The sequence below is a fragment of the Heloderma suspectum genome, chromosome 6 (genome assembly GCF_057233095.1).
Source record: "Heloderma suspectum isolate Gila_16-S chromosome 6, 16-S_ref, whole genome shotgun sequence".
Taxonomy (NCBI): Eukaryota; Metazoa; Chordata; class Lepidosauria; order Squamata; family Helodermatidae; genus Heloderma; species Heloderma suspectum.
Window position 1 is genome coordinate 118,065,083 of NC_139463.1, and position 19,704 is coordinate 118,084,786.

Below are 19,704 nucleotides of genomic sequence, written 5' to 3' on the forward strand. Positions count from 1 at the left end.
CCGGGACGGGACTTACCTTTGCCGAATGTCCCTCCCGGCAGCGGGTCCGGCCGGCGGTTCGGTGGGTGTTCGTCCTGGGCGGGGGCGGCAGCCGATCTTTCGACCGGCAGCCGACGCTGCCATTGCAATAAAAGAAAAAAAAAACGCCCCCGTGATAGGCTACGTGACGATTAACGTAGCCTATCACGGCTAGATCTACAAAGTCAGCCATGATAGGCTATGTCAATCGTCACGTAGCCTATCACGGGTGACTCAAAAAAAAAAAAAAAAAGCGCGTATGCTAATGGCGGCCCCCATAGGGAGCCGCCATTCACGTTCCTTATTTGGTTGCTGTAGTCTATGTAAAGATTTACGTAGACTACGGCGAAAATAAGGGCAACACTATTTGCGTTGCCCTTATTTTCGCCGTAGTCTACGTAAACATTTACGTAGACTACAGCGACCAAATAAGGAACGGGAATGGTGGCTCCCTATGGGGGCCGCCATTATCCGTTCGTGCTTTTTTTTTTTTTTAAGTCACCCGTGATAGGCAAAGTGCGGTAAGTCAAAGACCTCTCTTCTGGGGCAGTATGAAAAAGAAAGTTGTGTATAAAACATTTAATAGGTCAATAGGAACTGTTCTTTCTAATTATTGTTGTTTCTAAATCGTATCTTAAAAGTTAATTGGCTTATAATGTAGAATAACATAACCATTATAATGGGACCAAATGAGGCTGAAAATGATCTCTTCCACCCCTTAAAAAACACCAACAAATAAATAAACAGAACACATCGTAACAAAATAGAATACAATATAATTTATTATGTAACACTTTACACATAAGATCAGGTCTAGTTTGTGCCTCTGCTCATCTCTTATATTAGTAGGACTGATGGCATCATGCAAATGGCTGGAGTAGCCTTCATTAAACTTCACTTTCTGGAGTAGCCTTCATTAAACAGAGGTGCCATGTGGAGGAAACAGAATTCAAGGTCCTTCACATACTTCAGGTCCTCAGACCGTCCTCTTCAGGTTTGGGGCAGCAGTTGTTGAAGTCTTTGGAAGACATGGGACTGAAGCACTTGATAATAAGTCTCTTAATGACCATCCCGGCATGTAACAGAAACAACAACATTTTCCATTTATGAAAGCAATCTAATGGTTTCCTGTGCCCCCAGACATGCACATAATATTTTGGTTAGCTACATTTCCATTCATACAGTAAGCCAAGATGAGCAGATTATGAATTTTGTATTGGAAAACACAAAGCATCCCTAACATATGTTTCTGCTGCCATTTCCCCTCTCACAAGCCATCCTCCATGGATTCCAGTCAAGATTTGCTTTGAAAGGGAGTCTTTAGTTTGGAGCCTTTCAGGTTCTGCTGTGTTCTCCTCCTTCCTGCAGCCCACAAATCTCTTCTGGAGAATAATCGTCATGCCCATCATCATCATCATCATCCAATATTATGTATTAATTTTTGACTAACATTGTCTTTCCTGGGTCTCAGTCATGAGCCCTCACAATATGCTGGGCAACCAAAGGAATACTTCCATTACTGGTAAGGCCTTTCTTTCTCTTCACCTTGACTCCATTTTGTGTGGCCCCAATCTCCAAAATACACCACTATTTTTCCCAACTGTAATTCCAAAATGTGTGTGTAGATGAAGGTCTTTCAGCTCACCCTAGTCTACTCCTTAAAAAAGAAGAAGAAGAAGAAGAAGAAAAACATGTGGTAACACTTTCTTTATGGCTGCCTAAATGGGCAGCTATCTAGGGTCAAGTTGCCAGTTAGTCAAATGTGATGATGGTTTAATGACAAAAGCTTATACATGACAAGGTCACAAATCCCCAAACTGTGTTATTTTTTTTTTCATTGTGGTTGCATTGAAAGTTAGAGCCAATTTGAGCACAGTTTTCATACTTTACACCGATGTGGAATTCAGGGGGGCGGGGGGGGGTTGAAGTGCTGCATTTCGTTGTCTGCTGTTTCCAGGAAACAAAGAAACATATGCTTGAGATGGTGGCACATCCAGCTTTCCAGTTTCATTAGACATTATTCAGAGGACCAGAGGCAAAGATGTGGGATTGCTGCTCTTTGTGGAAACTGCAGCAGAACATGGTACCTCAGGTCTAGTTTTGGCCTCTTCTCATCTTTTATACACTACTGATGGCAATATGCCAATTTCATTGGGGTTGAAATTGTGGTTGAAACCACAATGGCTATCTTGTGTGGCCAGAAACTGAAAACAAATGAAGAGGAGAGAAAATGTGAAGTCATCATGACCTGAGTCAGCTCCAATGTTGTCCTAGGAGCTTTTCACCTACCGAAGTAATAGAAGTGAAACTCTTGAGAAATTTCTTAATGATATCCCCTGCATGTAAGAAGAACAAATTCTTCCCCTTTTGAAGACTCTCCAGTGGTTTTCTGATTATTTTCTAATGATCTGTCATTTGTTTGTTTTTGATATTTTGTTTTGTCTTTCTATCCTCTTTCCCCATACATGCCGACATCTTATCCCAGGTAACCCATAAAGTCTCTGGTGGTCTTGTGAAGAGGCCAGGATAAGCTCAATGACTGGTTTGTATGGGTGTCTGGATTATGTATACATATGGTTGAGGGGAGGGAATGTTAACAGTGAGTTCAGAGGGAAATGAAAGACAGAAAGTGCTGAAAACTTTATTGATAGAGTTCATTCGCAAAACTAGGCTTATTGGTGGCAATTAACACATGCAGTGCGATAATATAAAATGTGCATGTTCAAGCCACAGAAGTAAAAGATCAGTATGAACCAATGTTTAATACTTAGGTGTTGTTATTTATATTATGACATTAAATTCTTATTTTCTCTCCTGAGGCTAGTTCACAGATTGTCCTTTCAGTGAGGCCCCAAAATGAAAAATCCTGGAGCATCCACCACATTCACCTGTTCTATAAGACGATTTGTACACAGTAGGTTCAGTATATGCACAGGAACCTTCAGTTCTCAGGGTAAAGGCTAGAACAGATGATTTCCTATTATCTGTAAATGAGATTGGGGTGGGGTGGGGATTTCAGCACAGCAGAGACAGAGATAGAGATATGATGACTCCTTTAAAACCAACTTCCATTTATTCTGCTTAGCAGCACAAGGATTTTCTTTTGCAACCAGAACAGCTAAAAGACTCAAGCTACCAGAAGAACAAGTATATTGAGCCTTCAGTAGCAAACCCCAATAAATAAGCCCATTTCACTGTCAAATAAAGTATCCCCCCCTCCTTGTATTTTCTCATGCTGTGAAAAAAACTGATCTCCCTAGGGAAAGAAGGGGGAGGAATGCTGAAATAATATGGGGAGGAGAGAGAGAGAGAGAGTCAAAGGTGCACTAAATACATATTTTGTCCAAAGTGTTGTAAGTCAGCTAACCTTTTTCTGGGAAAGTATAAAAATAAAGATGTATATTAAAAATTTAGTAGATCAATCAGAATTGTTCTTTCTAAGAACATGAGAACATAAGAAGAGCCATGCTGGATCAGACTAAGGTTCCATTTAGTCCAGTATTCTGTTCATATTTCTAATTGTTGTTTTTAAAAAAAATGTGTTCTTTATATGTCTAAAATAATAAAAAATTACAAAATATTGTAACAACAGAGCTTAATGTGTAACACCTTACACATAACTTCTAGTTGTTTCTAAACATATCTTAAAACTTAATTGGCTCATAAAAAATATACATCTAAATACTGTAAGCTACCAGAACTGATGTAATGGGACCAACTGCAGTTCGAAATGTTATCATCCCTTCCCATCTATCAAGAACACTAATTTATTATTAAATACAAAATATTGTAAGAACAGAGCTTGATATGTAACACCTTACACATAACTTCAGGTCTAGTTTGTGCCTCTGCTCATCTCTTATATTAGTAGCACTGATGGGATCATGCAAATGACTTTGTGGAGTAGCCTTCATTAAACAGATGTGCCCTGTGGAGGAAACAGAATTCAAGATTGTTGACATACTTCAATTACTTTTCAGATGTGGGGTGGTTCTTGAAGGCAGTTAACATCATGGGACTGAAGCTCTGGATATTAGGGATGGCGGAGAATTTCTCCCCGAAACTTCGGGGGGCCGAGCGCCAATGTGTTCGGCCCCCCGAACAAGTTTTGGGGAGAAATTCTCTGCACCCCCCTGCCCCCCACACACACCCCCTGGGACGGGACTTACCTTTGCCGAATGTCCCTCCCGGCGGCGGGTCCGGCCGGCGGTTCGGCGGGTGTTCGTCCGGGGCGGGGGCGGCAGCCGATCTTTCGACCGGCTGCCGCCGCCGCCATTGCAATAAAAGAAAAAAAAACAAAAACGCCCCCGTGATAGGCTACGTGATGATTAACGTAGCCAATCACGGCTAGATCTGTAAAGTCAGCCGTGATAGGCTACGTAAATCGTCACGTAGCCCATCACGGGTGACTTTAAAAAAAAAAAGCGCGTACGGATAATGGCGGCCCCCATAGGGAGCCGCCATTCCCATTCCTTATTTGGTCGCTGTAGTCTACATAAAGATTTACGTAGACTACAGCGAAAATAAGGGCAATGCTATTTGCGTTGCCCTTATTTTCGCCGTAGTCTACGTAAACATTTACGTAGACTACAGCGACCAAATAAGGAACGGGAATGGTGGCTCCCTATGGGGGCCGCCATTTGCGTAAGCGCTTTTTTTTTTTTTTAAGTCACCCGTGATAGGCTACATGACGATTAACGTAGCCTATCACGGCTGACTTTGCAGATCTAGCCGTGATAGGCTATGTTAATCGTCACGTAGCCTATCATGGGGCCGTTTTTTTTTAATTTAAAAAAACTTTTGAGTTCGCGGCCGAGCGAGGCGGGAAGCCTCCTCCTCGGCCTGAATTTTGGCCGGGCGAGGCAGGAAGCCTCCCCCCCTGGCCTGAACTTCGTGGGGGGGAGCAGCGAAGCGCCTCCCCCCCACCGCGAACAAGCTTCGAGGACAGGTAAGTGACTTTCGTCCACCCCTACTGGGTATGTCTTCTAATGACCTTCCCTGCATGTAATAATAATAATAATAATAATAATAATAACAACAACAACAACAACAACAACAATCTTTTCCATTTATGAAGACCATCAAATAGTTTTGTGTGCATTTTCTCATCTTTGTCCGTCTTTCACCTTTCCCCACGAATGCAGACATTTCCTCACAGATTACACTCACAGAGTCTGGTGGTGGGGTGAAGCAGCCAGGAGAGACTCTACGGTTGACCTGCACCGTGACTGGATTCTCTCTCACAAGCTATTCAGTGTGTTGTGTCCGTCAACCATCAGGAAAAGGACTTGAGTGGTCTGGAACTATTGGGTATGATGGTAAACTTTACTATAACAGCACTCTCATAAATCGGCTCACCTTCACAAGAGACACCTCAAAAAGCCAGGTGTTCTTGCAACTTACTGACCTGAAGCCTGAAGACATGGCCCTGTATTACTGTGCAAGATGTACACTGAGGAAACCCTTCTGGGAGGCAGTACAAAAACTTCACTTCCTGAAAAACAGGCATTAATCAGCAATTGCTTTACATGCAACAGATGGCAACAAGTTCATTTTTCATCTTGTTTCCTCAATCGCAAATGCATGATGTGCCCTTGCAGAACTAAACTTCATCTATCCTAATTTGGATCAAGTTTCTGTGTAATGGGAAGCCCCCATTTCAATTTCCTAGATGTCCCCTTGGATTATATTGTATGATTTTCTCATTTTATTACCAGGGGGCTTCTGGGAAATTAAAATGGGATCTGATGGCCACGAACAGGAGTCCCACTGACTTTGGTAAGACCCTCCTATTGATGCACTATTCCCTCCGATTTGAGTGTACCGTCAAATATGCAGTATGTCCCCAGCTTTCCCTACCTGTGAAATTAGGGGTGAAATTACGGGTGTTTCAACTCAGCCCCAGAGCAAATCATTATGAATACCATGTGGCAACTCCTTCTTCATGGCTGCTTTCCCTTTTCTTTGTTTTTCTTGTGACACTTGAGAAGTGGAAGAGGTAGCTACTGAGGGTCAAGTTGCCAGTAGGATAAACACACCTACAGTCAATGGCAAAAGCTTATACATGGAATTTCACAAATCAAGGCCTTGAGGCCATTCCAGTTCTGGTTTCATAGAAAGGAAGAGCCACTGGGATTACAATCCCAGTCGTTAATATGTATATAGCATTTGGATGGGTGTCTGGAAGTGCAACAGCTAGGGATGGATGGGCCAATCCCTGTCCGGTTTTGGCGGGTGCCTGCTGAAGGGCTGCCCCCACTTGATCCCTCCCAGACCCACGCTCAAGCCCCCATGAGCTTGCAGAGTCACCTGCACTCCCCCTGGATCCCATCCACAAGTGCCTGCCATTTTCCTAAGCTTGTTGTTGTTTTTTTACGAGAAAAGGAGGTGTTTAAAAAAAAACATATTTAAATCTGCACAAATTCAGACTGGGAAAGGTTGCTATAATCAATATTAGAGGTGTAAATGGGCCATTTATGCCTCTAATATTGCATACATCAACCTTTCCCAGGTTGATATTGGGCCCACTCTAGTTCTGCCCACTCTAGTTTTGCTGAGTCACACATCATTAACTGTAACTAAGCTCCTAACCCCACTCAAATCAAGGGTCAAACCAGATATGGAAGCTCACTGGGTGACTTTGGGCCAGTCACAGACTCTCAGCCCAACCTATCGCACAGGGTTGTTGTTGTGAGGATAAAATGGAAGAAGGAGGAGGATTATGTATGCTGCCTTGAGTTCCTTGGAGGAAAAAAAGGCGGGATATAAATGCAATAAATAGATTAGGGGTGTATGAAACACTTACCTGGTTCTGCTGGGGCCATCCACGGTGTGGGGGGAGGTGTCCCCCCCCGGAATCCTCCCCAGCCAGCTCAGCTCCGCCGCAACTCTGTGGTGCCGCCAGCCAGGGCTGCCTACAGCCGGACCTCTGTCCGCTGCTGGGCTGCGGCCGCAAATGGCGGCTGCCGTAGTGGCCAACATTTGCATCCCTGCTGTAGCCATGATAGGCTACGTATATATTCCCAGTCCAACACTCTTGCCACTACACAACACTGCCTCTTGATGTTGTTTTACAAGTAGCCCTCTGTGTGGGAAACTTATATATAAACCTCTCTGACTAATGTCACAACAGCTCCATTACTCTCAAATTCCACTTCCTACAGTCAAAAGGAGATCACGGATCTGAGCATGTGTAGAGGGTAGGCAGTGGGAAGTAGTGGGAAGAATGCTAGACTTGGACCAGGGAAGGGTGTGTGAGATTTGTGATCAAATCACCACTTAGCCATGAAGCTCACTGGGTGGCTTCTTGTGACAAATCTCTCTCTCTCTCTCTCTCTCTCTCTCTCTCTCACACACACACACACACACACACATTCCTGATTCACCTAACACAGTTGCTGTAAGGCTAGCATGGGATAACCTGATCCCTGACCTCCTTCGTGAAAAGAAATGGGATGCAGTTGTGATAATGGGAAACACATCCCTCTGCTACCAACCTTAAACCATGCATTTTGCTTTTGAGAGATTCATCCTATTTCCCTCTCCATTACACAACACATCTGCCCATCCCACAAAGACACAGTGTCCTACTGGAAGAGACCACAATAATGGATAGGATGACTGGCCTGAACATTGCCACCCAAGAAGTATCTCTCTACCAATTGTGGCTTCTAAAGGATGTCCTTAAGTAACAGCTGGTCACATCTTTTCCATATGAATGCAGCAAAATAAATTTGTGTATGTGTGTATGTTTATGTGAATTAGTGTATACACATACATCTATGTGCATGTGTATGTTTTAGGTTGTTTTTGTGCCTCCTCTCCCATTCCCTCTGTTTTTGCTCCATCAGACACAAATAGTTTTCTATCATATTCCATTGTGTTTTTTTCACAGGCAAGAAGTACCAACATTCTTAGGCTCCAAAGCCAAGCTTTATGCATCTATAATGTTTCTAGCCTTGTGCATGAATGCGGGGAAATGTTTATGCCACTCTATGTATGAGGTCTGTGTCATTCTACATCCATTGGCACTCTTTGCCCAGTTGATTATTTCTTGCACATATTCTATCAAAGTTTCATCATTGTTCATATTTGTGGCTACTGCTATATCAGAGACAGAGTTCTCAGACTCCTGAAGGGAAACTGTGACATCCTCAGAAGAACTTGTCTTTGAAACAGTGTGATTTTATTTTTCCTATTTTTTCATGTTGTCTTCCCTATATCTCCTTACATCCACATATATTTCCCTTAAATAGTTAAGTTTATACCTTATTTGTAATATCTTATCACTTTTATTAATTTCTCATATTTCTTAAATCCACCTTTACTTGATTTTTGTCAATAAAGATTGCTTCCCTCTATAACTTATCTCCCTTCTCCTAGTAGATAACCTTGTAGACTTCAGATGCCACAATGAACTCTTGTCCTCTTTCAAAACATAACAAACATGGTGTGAAGCAAATAGAATGCAAAGTTTGACCCTGAATGTAACATGAATTGTAAACATCCTGAATGTACCCTGCAACACAAAACATTGGATTGGATTCCTGCACTGAACAGGGGGTTGGACTCGATGGTCTTGTAGGCCCCTTCCAACCCTACTATTCTATGATTCTATCATTCTATGATTTAAATGTCCATTGAGAACATCATGAAATGTGAAAAGGTTAGCTTTGAACCATTCGATGTCATGTGCATATGAAGTATTCTAGCCCAGGTCAAGAAGAGAGGTGTGAATGGAGAATGAATGGCTTTATTGCAGGAAGGCCAAATGGCGGTGCTCTGATATGTGCTGAAAATTGCCAAATTACCAGTTACAGAAGATGGAAATAGGCCAATAAAAGAGGGTTACCAGCAGATGTTTTGATAACGGAAGATGACACGTTATGACCACAGAAACAACCTTGAGAAATGTTGGGGAGTCGGAAGGAGGTGCCAGTCTATCTTCAACAAATGTCAATCCTGGAAATTGGGAACATGATGTATTATCAACACAGAACATACTGAACCCCTCTTTGATCTCATGAGACCCAATGAGGGAAAAGGGTATAAAACCCCTGAATCTGCCATTGGTCAGGAGGGGTGTGGTTGCATCTGGATCATTTGTATGTGCACATACCAACAGTACCCTCAATCCATGGGACACGTATTAAGTGCTCTGCCCAAGTACTTGATAGCATGTGGTGAGTATGTGTTGGGTAGAATTCAGGGAAAGGATGTTTCTGTCCGGGGCTTAGATCAGGTGCAGTTATCTTGTTCTGCCATACTTACTGTTTGGGTTTGGGATAGAAGACAGCAGGCTTCGGCTTCGGCTTGGCTGACACTGTATCACCGACCGTTGCCTCAGTGGGCTAGTTTCAGGATAGACCAATCTGGAGCTGAGCAACAAACAGGGACTAATTGTATATTTAGTCATTTGATGCACCACATTTGGGTAACTAAGTTTTGACCAAGAAGGGTGTGGCTTATTGAGGATTGTTTTGTGTGAAGCTCTTACCTAAGAGGCGCACAACCTCTTAAGCCTCAGAGACCCTGAAACTCTTTGAGATTTCTTTGTAATTAAGTTTGTACCTAGGAGGCATTGAACCTCTTAAGCCTCAGAGAGCATGCAATTCTCTTAGGAGGTTCTGATTTTCATTTGCTTCTTTTATTTCAATAAATCGCCTTTTCTTTCATTTACATTAGTTGTGTGTGTGTTCTTCTCCACCTCATGAGATCCCAAACCTCTAAGCCTGATCAACTGAGTGGTCCTGGGTAAATTGAAATCTATATTTCACATCTTCACTACAAATCTAAACCATTTGTAAGTCTGTTTGACTGTCATGATCTGGGTAGTTCTGTGATGGGGAAGGGACTTCTCACTTGTGTCGCTAAGCTGCAGTTCCCAGTGTCATTTAAGGATGGCACTTTAATGACTGTTTGGAAGACCTACAGCTAGGGAGACCCACCACCCCTCTAGGAAATTAGTTCCATGGTTGAACTGCTGTTGCCATCAAAAAGTTCATCGTAATGTTCAATCAGAATCTACCCTCCAGTAATTTACACCCATTAGATCTAGTCCTGCCTTTGGGGCAGCATAGAAGAGGGTCTGAGAAGCCCATTAATCTGGCCTGAGTGCTTTATGAACTGTACTGAATTGCTTCCTTCCTTCCTTCCTTCCTTCCTTCCTTCTTTCATAAAATGTGATACGTAACATGTATGAAGTCCCAGGCTCAGTCCTCGGAAGTTAGAGTGAAAAAGGCCTGGTATCCTGGCCTGGGAAAACCACCTGTCTGGGACCTTAACATAAGACAAGCCCAGCTTCACTACAATGGGGGTCCATCTAGTCCAGCATTCTGTTTCCAACAGTGGCCAATGGTAGGCCCACAAGAACAGCACGAGGACTAAAACCCTACCCTATGTCCTTTACTTAAACTGCTTTTAGCTGTTGACTGTGTTCTAATTTTTCTGTCTTAAAATTTTAGCCTGTTTTTATTATGTTGTATTTTGTAATGCTGGTGTACTTTTTTATGAATGGTTGAAAACCACCTAGAGGGCTTCAGCTATGGGGTGGTATAGAAATGAAATGAAATGATGATGATGATGATGATGGAGGAGGAGGAGGAGGAGAAGAAGAAGAAGAAGAAGAAGAAGAAGAAGAAGAAGAACTAGAACTTGCTGTGTGTCCTGAATCAAATGGCATTAAGAGGTATTATGCCTCCGAATATGGAAGTTCTGAGTCACTGTTTCGGATAAGACTTGTTGATATACCCATCTAGGGATGGCGGAGAAATCTGCCATGGACTCCAATGAAGCCAGATTCTTTAGAATCCAGCTCCCTGGAGTCTGCGGTGGAACAGACTGCTCCCCTCTGCCACCCCACAAAGGGACGGACCCTACCTGGTGGCGGCCGGTCTAGGTCCGTCTTCATTCCGCAGCTGGGCTGCAGACACAAATAGTATCCGGCATAGCAGATGCCTTTTGCGTCCCTGCCCTTGGCCATGATAGGCTATGTAAATCTTTACGTAGCCTATTACGGCCAAGGGCAGGGACGCAAATGGTGTCTGCCACGCCAGGCGGCATTTGCATGGCAGCAGCCGGAAGTCCGGCTGTGGACAGGCCCGGCCGGCAGCTTTGCGGACTCGCCGCGGAGTGGAGCCAGCCAGGAAGGATTCCAGGGGGAGGGACGGATCGCCTCCCTGCCCCGCAGACCCCTTCAGCGGACGGGTAAGCAGGTTTCGTACACCCCTATACCCATCCATCATGAACATGCCTAATGCAATCTATAAGCCCAGAAGATGGTGAAGAAGCCACAAGGACTCAGATTGGACAGCATTGGGAGAGATGAAAAAATGATGTCACTCGGTTAGAATTGTGGCTAGAATTAGGGATGTATGGACTGTGTAAAATCCACTCTGTCTGTGTTTCACAGATTGTCAGGTGTCTTTTGTTCTGTTGTCCTCTTACAGACGGATGTGAATATTTTTTTGCCGTGCAGAAAAATACATGAATAATTACATTAATTATTTATGTATTTACATAATTTACCTTAGTACATAACATTTAGTGTATTGTTCCCCATTCCATTCAACTTTTCCTCAGCAGAACCCTACGTATTTTCCTATGTATTTATATGCGTACATTTCAGGAAGGTTAAAAGAAATCATCAGAAAGTCCACGGACTCCACACGGCCTGAAGGGGTCGCTCTGCAGCGGAATCCACAGGTCAGATTCTTAGAAATCTGAGCGCATTTAGTCTGTCTTGAATTTCTCCAGCATCCCTAGCTAGAATGGACAATCAAATCTTCTGTCCCACTCTCAGGCAGTGACTTTGGAGTGGCCATCCTGGCAAATTCTTTTTGGGGGAGGTTGCAACAATTCTTAATAACGTGGGGGGTTAGGGTCTTTGTGGGAAGTGTCATGGCATTGCCATATTTTTTTTCTCCCAACAATGTCTCTGGAATGATGTTACATAGGGATGGCAAAGAATTCCGCCACAGACTCCAACGAGGCCTGAGTCTAAAGAATCTGCCCCCCCAGTTTCCGTGGTGGAAGGGAACACTTACCTCCACCTCCTCGTGGAATCCTCTTCGGTCGGATTCTCCGGCTCTGGATTGCCAGCGATAGGGCTGCCATGCCATATCGCTGGCTGAAGGGGAATGACTGAAGACACAAATGGCATCCCGGATGTAAATGGCTGCATTTAGCTTAAACTAAGACCTTTACAGCTGCAAATGACGTCCTGGACACTATTTGCGTCCCTGCTTTCCATTCACGCAATAGTAGGGATGGACGAAAGTCCCTTTCCTGGTCCCGCAGCTTTTTTCGGGGGGGGGGAGGTGCTCCATTTCTCCCCCCGAAATTCTTGGCGGGTGGGGAGGCACCCCACCCCACTGAAATTCTGGCCGGGGGGGAGCGCCTCGTCTCCCCGGCTGCGAAAGAAAAAAATAAAGTAAAAAAAAAAACGTGATAGGCTACGTAAAGGTTTACGTAGCCTATCATGGCTAGATTTTGAAAGTCAGCCGTGATAGGCTACATAAATCTTTACGTAGACTACCCGTGCCCAAATAAGGAACGCAAATGGTGGCACCCATGGGCGCCACCATTTGCATACGCGCTTCCCCCCCCCCCAAAGTCAGCCGTGATAGGCTACATAAAGATTTACATAGCCTATCAAGGCTGACTTGGAAAATCTAGCTGTGACAGGCTACGTAAATCTTTACATAGCCTATCACGTGTTTTTGTTTTTGTTTTACTTTACATGGAAATAGCGGTGGCGGCGGCCGGTCAGAAGACCGGCCGCTGCACCGCCGCCGCACCGCCGCCGGGACCTGCCGCTGCGAGGGACATTCGACAGAGGTAAGTCCCATCCCAGGGGTGTGGCGGGGGGGTGGCGAACCATTCCTCCACCAATTTCGGGGGGCCGAATGCATTGGCATTCGGCCTCCTGGAGATTCGTGGAGAAATTCTCCGACATCCCTATGCAATAGGCTACATAAATATTTGCGTCCACAGTCAATCCCCTTCTGCCAGCGATACGGCATGGCGGCCGTAACGCTGGCACTTCAGAGCAGGACAGTGTGGCTCCATAGAATCGCCATGGAGTGGAGCTGGCCGAAGGGGATTCTGCGGGAGGAATGGATCGCCTCCCCACTGTGAGCAGATTCCCCACAGACCATCAGGTAGGGAATCTGCCCATCCCTAATGTTACATCATGATATGGTGTCATTCCAAGGAAGGCATCCATTGTGAGCAAACATGGCAACCCAATGGGCTGTCGATGGATGCAGCTCTGTTGCTACTTGAGCCAGGGCCTGCAGGAGAAGCTGCCACCACCTGGGAAAGAGGCATGCCTGTTGTTGCTGTGCCTGCTGTGGCTGTGCCTGCTGCTGCCTCCAAGGCCAGTCCTTCCCTGTGGACTTCTGCCCTGCAGACCAGCAGTCCCTGCAGGATCAGGCCCCCAGGTACCGAGCCAGCTTGCTGACTGCTTCCACCTGCCCCTTCCTGGAGGGGCCATATAAGCTGGCTGGCTGAGGTGGCCTGGGAGAGTCAGAGCCTGCAGGAGAACCTGCCACCTGCCACCTGCCACCTGCCACCTGCCACCTGCCACCTGCCACCTGCCACCTGCCACCTGCCACCTGCCACCTGCCACCTGCCACCTGCCACCTGCCACCTGCCACCTGCCACCTGCCACCTGCCACCTGCCACCATGGACTCCTGTCTGGCAGCATTTTTAAAGGGGAGGATTTTTTGATTTTCATTGTTGGTGGGGGGTGGGATTTTTTGGGGGGGATTCTGTTGTGTTTTTAGGGGTGGGTTGCCTGCCTGATAGTTGGGAGTGAGGGGGCATGTGTCCACCTGATGGAAGCAGTGGGGGGAGTGTTGGGGCCAGAATATACAGAAACTGGGCAGCAGGCACTGGCGGACTGTTAGGGGCAGAACATGCCAGGTAAGGGGAACAAGGGAGATGTGTAGTATCTGTCCCCTGTTCAGGGCCTGTCCAGTGACAAAGGATGGCTGGGGGAGATGTGGCTGCTCTGTAGGGATGGTGGAGAATTTCTCCCCAAAACTTCGGGGGGCCGAGCGCCAACATGTTCGGCCCCCTGAAGAAGTTTCGGAGAGAAATTCTCCGCACCCCCCCCGCCCCCCGCACACCCCCCGGGACGGGACTTACCTTTCCCGAATGTTCCTCCTGGCGGCGGGTCCCGGCGGCGGTTCGTCGGGTCTTCGTCAGGGGCGGGGGCGGCAGCCAGTCTTTTGACCGGCTGCCGCCGCCGCCATTCCAATAAAAGTAAAAAACAAACAAACACGCCCCCGTGATAGGCTACATGACGATTAACGTAGCCTATCACAGCTAGATTTGCAAAGTCAGCCATGATAGGCTACGTAAATCGTCACGTAGCCTATCACGGGTGACTTAAAAAAAAAAAAAGCACGTACGGCTAATGGCGGCCCCCATAGGGCTATTTGCGTTGCCCTTATTTGGTCGCCGTAGTCTACGTAAAGATTTACGTAGACTACAGCGACCAAATAAGGAACGCGAATGGCAGCTCCCTATGGGGGCCACCATTTGCGTACACACTTTTTTTTTTTTTTAAGTCACCCGTGATAGGCTACGTGACGATTTACGTAGCCTATCACGGCTGATGTTGCAGATCTAGCCGTGATAGGCTACGTGACGATTAACGTAGCCTATCACGGGGGCGTTTTTTTTTTTTTACTTTTTATTTCGCGGCCGGGTGAGGCGAGGCGCCTCCTCCCCGGCCTGAATTTCGGCCGGGCAAGGCAGGAAGCCTCCCCCCTGGCCTGAATTTCGGCCGGGCGAGGCGGGAAGCCTCCTCCCCCCGGCCTGAACTTTGGAGGGAGAGCAGCGAAGCGCCTCCCCCCCACCGCGAAAAGCTGCGAGACCAGGTAAGTGGCTTTCGTGCACTCCTACTGCTCTGCTGCTCTGCAATGCCAGGTCTGTTACCCAGAAAACATCCCTCATCCATGACATGATCCAGGATGAAGGTGCAGACCTGGCATGTATTATGGAGACCTGGCTGGCCGAGGCCGCTGCTCCAACTCTTGCGGCCATGTGTCCAGCTGGATTTTTGTATGCACAGCAGCTGAGGGCTGGGGAACAGGGAGTGGGAGTGGCTGTTATCTACCAAGAGTCCTTGGTCTTCACCAGACCCCCTCTCCGGGAGACCAAGGTTGCTGAGTGCATGAATTGGAGGTTGGGCCTGAATGGCAGTCTGGAGATTCTGCTCGTGTACCATCCACCCCACTGCATGACTGACTCCCTGGCCAAGGTGCTTGAGGTGGTCTCTGATGTGCGTGTGCAGTCCCCTAACTTATTGGTGTTGGGAGACTTCAATGTACATTCAGAGGCTGTCCTCACAGGGGCACCTCAGGAATTCATGGAGACCATGTCTTCCTGGGAGGTGCACCCTATTCCAACTGGGCTCACCCATGTAGCCGGTCATACACTAGACCTTGAGTTTGTTTCTGGAGAAGCAGGGAGTGATCTGGGAGTCGGGGGCATATCCCCCCCCCTTTTCATGGTCAGATCACTATCTGGTGACGTTAGACTTCTCGGTTCCACAACCCCTCCGCAGGGGTGGAGGACCTGTTAAAATGGTCCACCCCAGGCATCTTATGGATCCGAATGGATTCCTGAACGTGCTTGAGGATTCTCTGGAGTAGGCCAACAGCTACTCTGTCGAGACCCTGGTGGGTGGCTGGAATGCCGCAATCACGGGGCATTAGATTGGATGGCTCGCTATTTGCGTTCCCCTTATTTTCGCCGTAGTCTACGTAAATGTTTACGTAGACTAGACATGCCAAAATAAGGAACGCAAATGGTGGCGCCCATGGGCGCCGCCATTTGCGTACATGTGGTTTTTTTTTTTTACTCAGCTGTGATAGGCTACATAAACATTTATGTAGCCTATCACGGCTGACTGCAGGGACGCAAACGGCGGCGGCTACAGCCACCTCCATTTGCAACCCGGCCGGCCAGGATTTGGGGGTGGAGGGACGGAGCGCCTCCCACCCCCCGGCCAGAATTTCAGGGGGAAGGGATGGAGCGCCTCCCCCCCTGGCCAGAATTTCGGGGGGAGGGACGGAGCACCTCCCCCCGGCCAGTATTTCGGGGGGAGGGACGGAGTGCCTCCCCCCCACCGCGAATCAAATTTTGTTAAAGGTAAGTGACTTTCGTACATCCCTACGAAGGTGATTGGCCTCTGATTCATCTGCTGTTGGCTCCTGATGGTTCTTCTATTGCCTTTTCACCTGCCTTTGCCACCCTGCTCCAGAGGTATGGAGCACCCTTATTATCTCTGTGTTGATCAAGGTTATACCATTTTCTCTTCTGAACCACTGCACACAAAATCCATTTCTTTTCAAAAACTGTCAAGCTTAACTTGGCCCGCCCCAGCACAAAAGAGCACAGTTCTTCCTGCTATTAGGCCCAAAGAACACCCAGATCTCTGGTCATCTTGCTGGTTATCATACCCGAGACTGTTATTAACAATTAAAACGAGATCATGCATGCCAAAGGCATCCATTCCTTCGCTTCAAAATAGATAAATGCTTATTTAAGAAAGTTGCCGTGTGTAGAGAATGCAATGTTGGTAACATTGCTAGAAGAAAAATGAAGGGGGACCTCAACAAATCCTCTTAAAATGCAGTTTTATTCTGAATGCATTCCGAAAGGGGCTATGTGGAGTTTTGGCTGTTGCTACTCAGGTCTAAAATGGTGCTACTGGACTTTCCTTGTCCATTGTAAGCCACGTTGGGAGAAGGATCTACTTTTTGTGTCCTCTCAATTCTTAATGTGCAACCGGGGCTACAAAATCAGACAGCAGCACGAAACGTTTTGTAATTCTTCCCCATGTCTCCATTCACATATTCAACTTTCCATGTCTTCCTTCCTCACCCGACAGATCTGTCACCCACTGAAGGAGGATGAAAAGAGGCAAGAAAGACCCTGCCAGACTCACGTGGGATAACGGCGTTGACTGTGGAGCTGGGAGCTGAATATTGGTCACTGCACCAGAAACTCGCAGATACCCAGATGGTGGTTGGGGCGGTGTGCTGGCCGCTGGTGTTGTAGGGGCTGGTGAATGGGTCAGTTACCGCAGGGAAGGTCGGGAGACTAACGTAGGAGCTTCTGAAATGCAGTTTCACATCAGCTGGTTCAGGAAAGTAAGCGGAGATCAAACAGCCCAAGCTGACCGTGGCAGCGGTGGAGAGGTCTTGGCTGGCGGGGAATACAGTTGGGGCTGTGGGGGTGGCTGTGAGAGAAGTGAGAAAGAGATGTGCTGGTGATATGCTCCACAGGTGAGTATTTAGTATGGGTTAGTTTTCCAAGGGCTAAGAGTGGGATACAAGTTATTGTTTATTCATTAATGTGCCCAAGTTCATCCATGGTTCTGACCTGGTCAAATGTGGCCAAATCTCCCTGGAATTAGGACTATTGCAATGTTTATCTTGCTGCTGTTTGTTACAGGGGCAAGCAAGTTCCTGGAGTAAAGTCTATTCAGCACCCTGCTCCCCGTCTTCTGAGATGTCAACAGGCATTGCCCAACCACCGTCAAGCTTATTTTCATGGCTACAAGGGATAGCGGCTTGTGTTTTTCTCAGCTGAGAATCTCAGGATGCTGAATTTTGTTTTGTGCAGAATACAGTCAAGCCTGTTTAACAGCCATCAACAGACCTAGCCGCTCTGAATTAATTTCATGCATTTAATTTAAAAAATCACATGTGCATTCTCACATGTGGAATGATTAACTCCTGCAATTAAACTCTAAGGCTGCAATCCTAAACACACTGAAGAGTAAGCCTCAGTGAACACAACTGGTCTGAGTAAACTCGCATAGGATTGCACTGTAATTCAATCAACACCGCGTTACAGCAAAGTCCTATGAAGGTTCACTCAGAAGTACACCCCCTTGAATTAATGGGTCAGCACCATGTAATTGCCAGTAGGTCAGATGTGCTGAACACTCAATGGCAAAAGGGCATGAATGGTAAAGTCATAAATCAACTATGGATAAACAAAGCTGTCAGTTTCACTTTCCCACAATTGACAACTATTTTTTTAAAAAATCTGAAGTTCTTTCTGTCTTGCTTATTAAACAAACAAACAACAACAATAACAACAACAACAACAACAACGAAAAGTGTATTTTCATCAGTTCTTCAAAAAGCAAATGGCACAAAATATCCACCCATCTGAACTGAAAAAATGCAATAGATACAGTTATTCACAGCATGGACCATGTTTGACCTGCCTGCCATGTACAGTTGAATGGTGAGAAGCATGATGGAAAAAGAGGAGGAAACAACAATAATTCAGTACCCCAGTCAATGCTGAATACCCAAGGATTCAAAACAGGACTTTTAAGACCTAATAAGCAGTGAACACTCTCTGCCTGGATGGACGCATCTGTCAGTATCACTTTCTCCCCCATTTGAGTTGTGTAAATCTTAGGGATGGCGGAGAATTCCGCCACGGACCCCAGTGAGGATGGATTCTAAAGAATCCAGCCCCCCGGAGCCCATGGTGGAATGGAACACTTACTTCCACCTCTCCATGGAATCCTCTCCGGCTGGAACCCCTGGCTCCGGATTGTCAGGGATACAGTCACCATGCTGTATTGCTGGCTGAAGGGGAATGAGTGAGGATGCAAATGGCATCCAGGATGCCATTGGCAGCCATAAAGGTCTTAGTTGAATGTAAATGCAGCCGTAAATGGCTGCAGTTACCTAAAACTAAGACCTTTATGGCTGAAGTCGGCACCCTGGATGCCATTTGCATCTGCAGTCATTCCCCTTCAGCCAGCGATAGGGCAGGGCGACCATATCGCTGGCGCTTCGGAGCCGAGCAGCGGCTCCATGGAATCGCCATGGAGTGGAGTCTGCCGAAGAGGATTCCGTGGGGAGGAACAGATCACCTCCCCCCCCCATGGGCGGATTCCCCACAGACCAGCAGGTAGGGAATCCACCCATCCCTAGTAAATCTCAAGATCTTTCTTTCCTGTTTATGGAGATGTTTGTGGATTTTGGTAAGTTCTTATCCAAAACCGAAATGAACAAAGTTCTCAGCCATCTAGGAAATCAACACATTCTGCCCTTTTCAACTGTGATTTCATTGAAGGATTGAGCTAATGTTATTCCATAGGCTCTATCATCATACTTCACCCTGAAATGGAAATTTGTTTTTAATTGTTAAATTGCTACAATTCATTGGTTGCTGTTTGCAACAGCCAAGAAAACCTTTGATTGTGATGCCAGCACACCATATATGGGCACACATTCAAAGCTGCCAGGTAGACAGCAGGTGCAGATGTGTGGTTCCTGCTTTTTATGAACACTTCACAAGTTAGGTTGTGCCTCTGCTCATCTCTTGTATTAGTAGTGCTGATAGCATCATGCAAATGACTTTTGGCTGTGGACTTAATTAAATAGAAGAAGAAGTCACATATAGAGGATACAGAAGTTGAGGTCTTTGACATAATTCCTCTCCCCTTGATCTCCTGGGTATATTTGCATCCATTGAAGTCCTGGCATTGATATTCTTGATTAGTTTCCTAATGACCTTCCCTTCATGTGAGAGCAACAAAAGGTTTCCCTTTCTGAAGACAATCCAATAGTTTTCTCTGTTTTTTCTCATGGTACATTTTCATCTATCATGTTCTTTCTCCATGAATGCAGATGTCT

At 46.2% G+C, this 19,704-nt stretch overlaps 1 long non-coding RNA gene and 1 gene segment (V, D, J or C); both read right to left on the reverse strand.

Moving 5' to 3' along the window:
- Positions 1-784: 784 nt before the first annotated feature.
- On the reverse strand, positions 785-14,289 carry LOC146342819 (uncharacterized). The gene is made up of 6 exons (XR_014784148.1): positions 14,171-14,289; positions 9,289-9,395; positions 8,870-8,979; positions 5,426-5,512; positions 3,840-3,946; positions 785-1,675 (listed from the first exon to the last, which is right to left on the reverse strand). It is a non-coding gene; the product is annotated as an uncharacterized LOC146342819 (long non-coding RNA).
- A 2,155-nt stretch (positions 14,290-16,444) lies between these two features.
- LOC146342820 (immunoglobulin heavy constant gamma 2B-like) lies at positions 16,445-18,635 on the reverse strand. The segment is given in 3 exon segments: positions 16,445-16,500; positions 16,983-17,276; positions 18,566-18,635. Coding segments are annotated over 3 exon segments (420 nt in total).
- Positions 18,636-19,704: the final 1,069 nt, after the last annotated feature.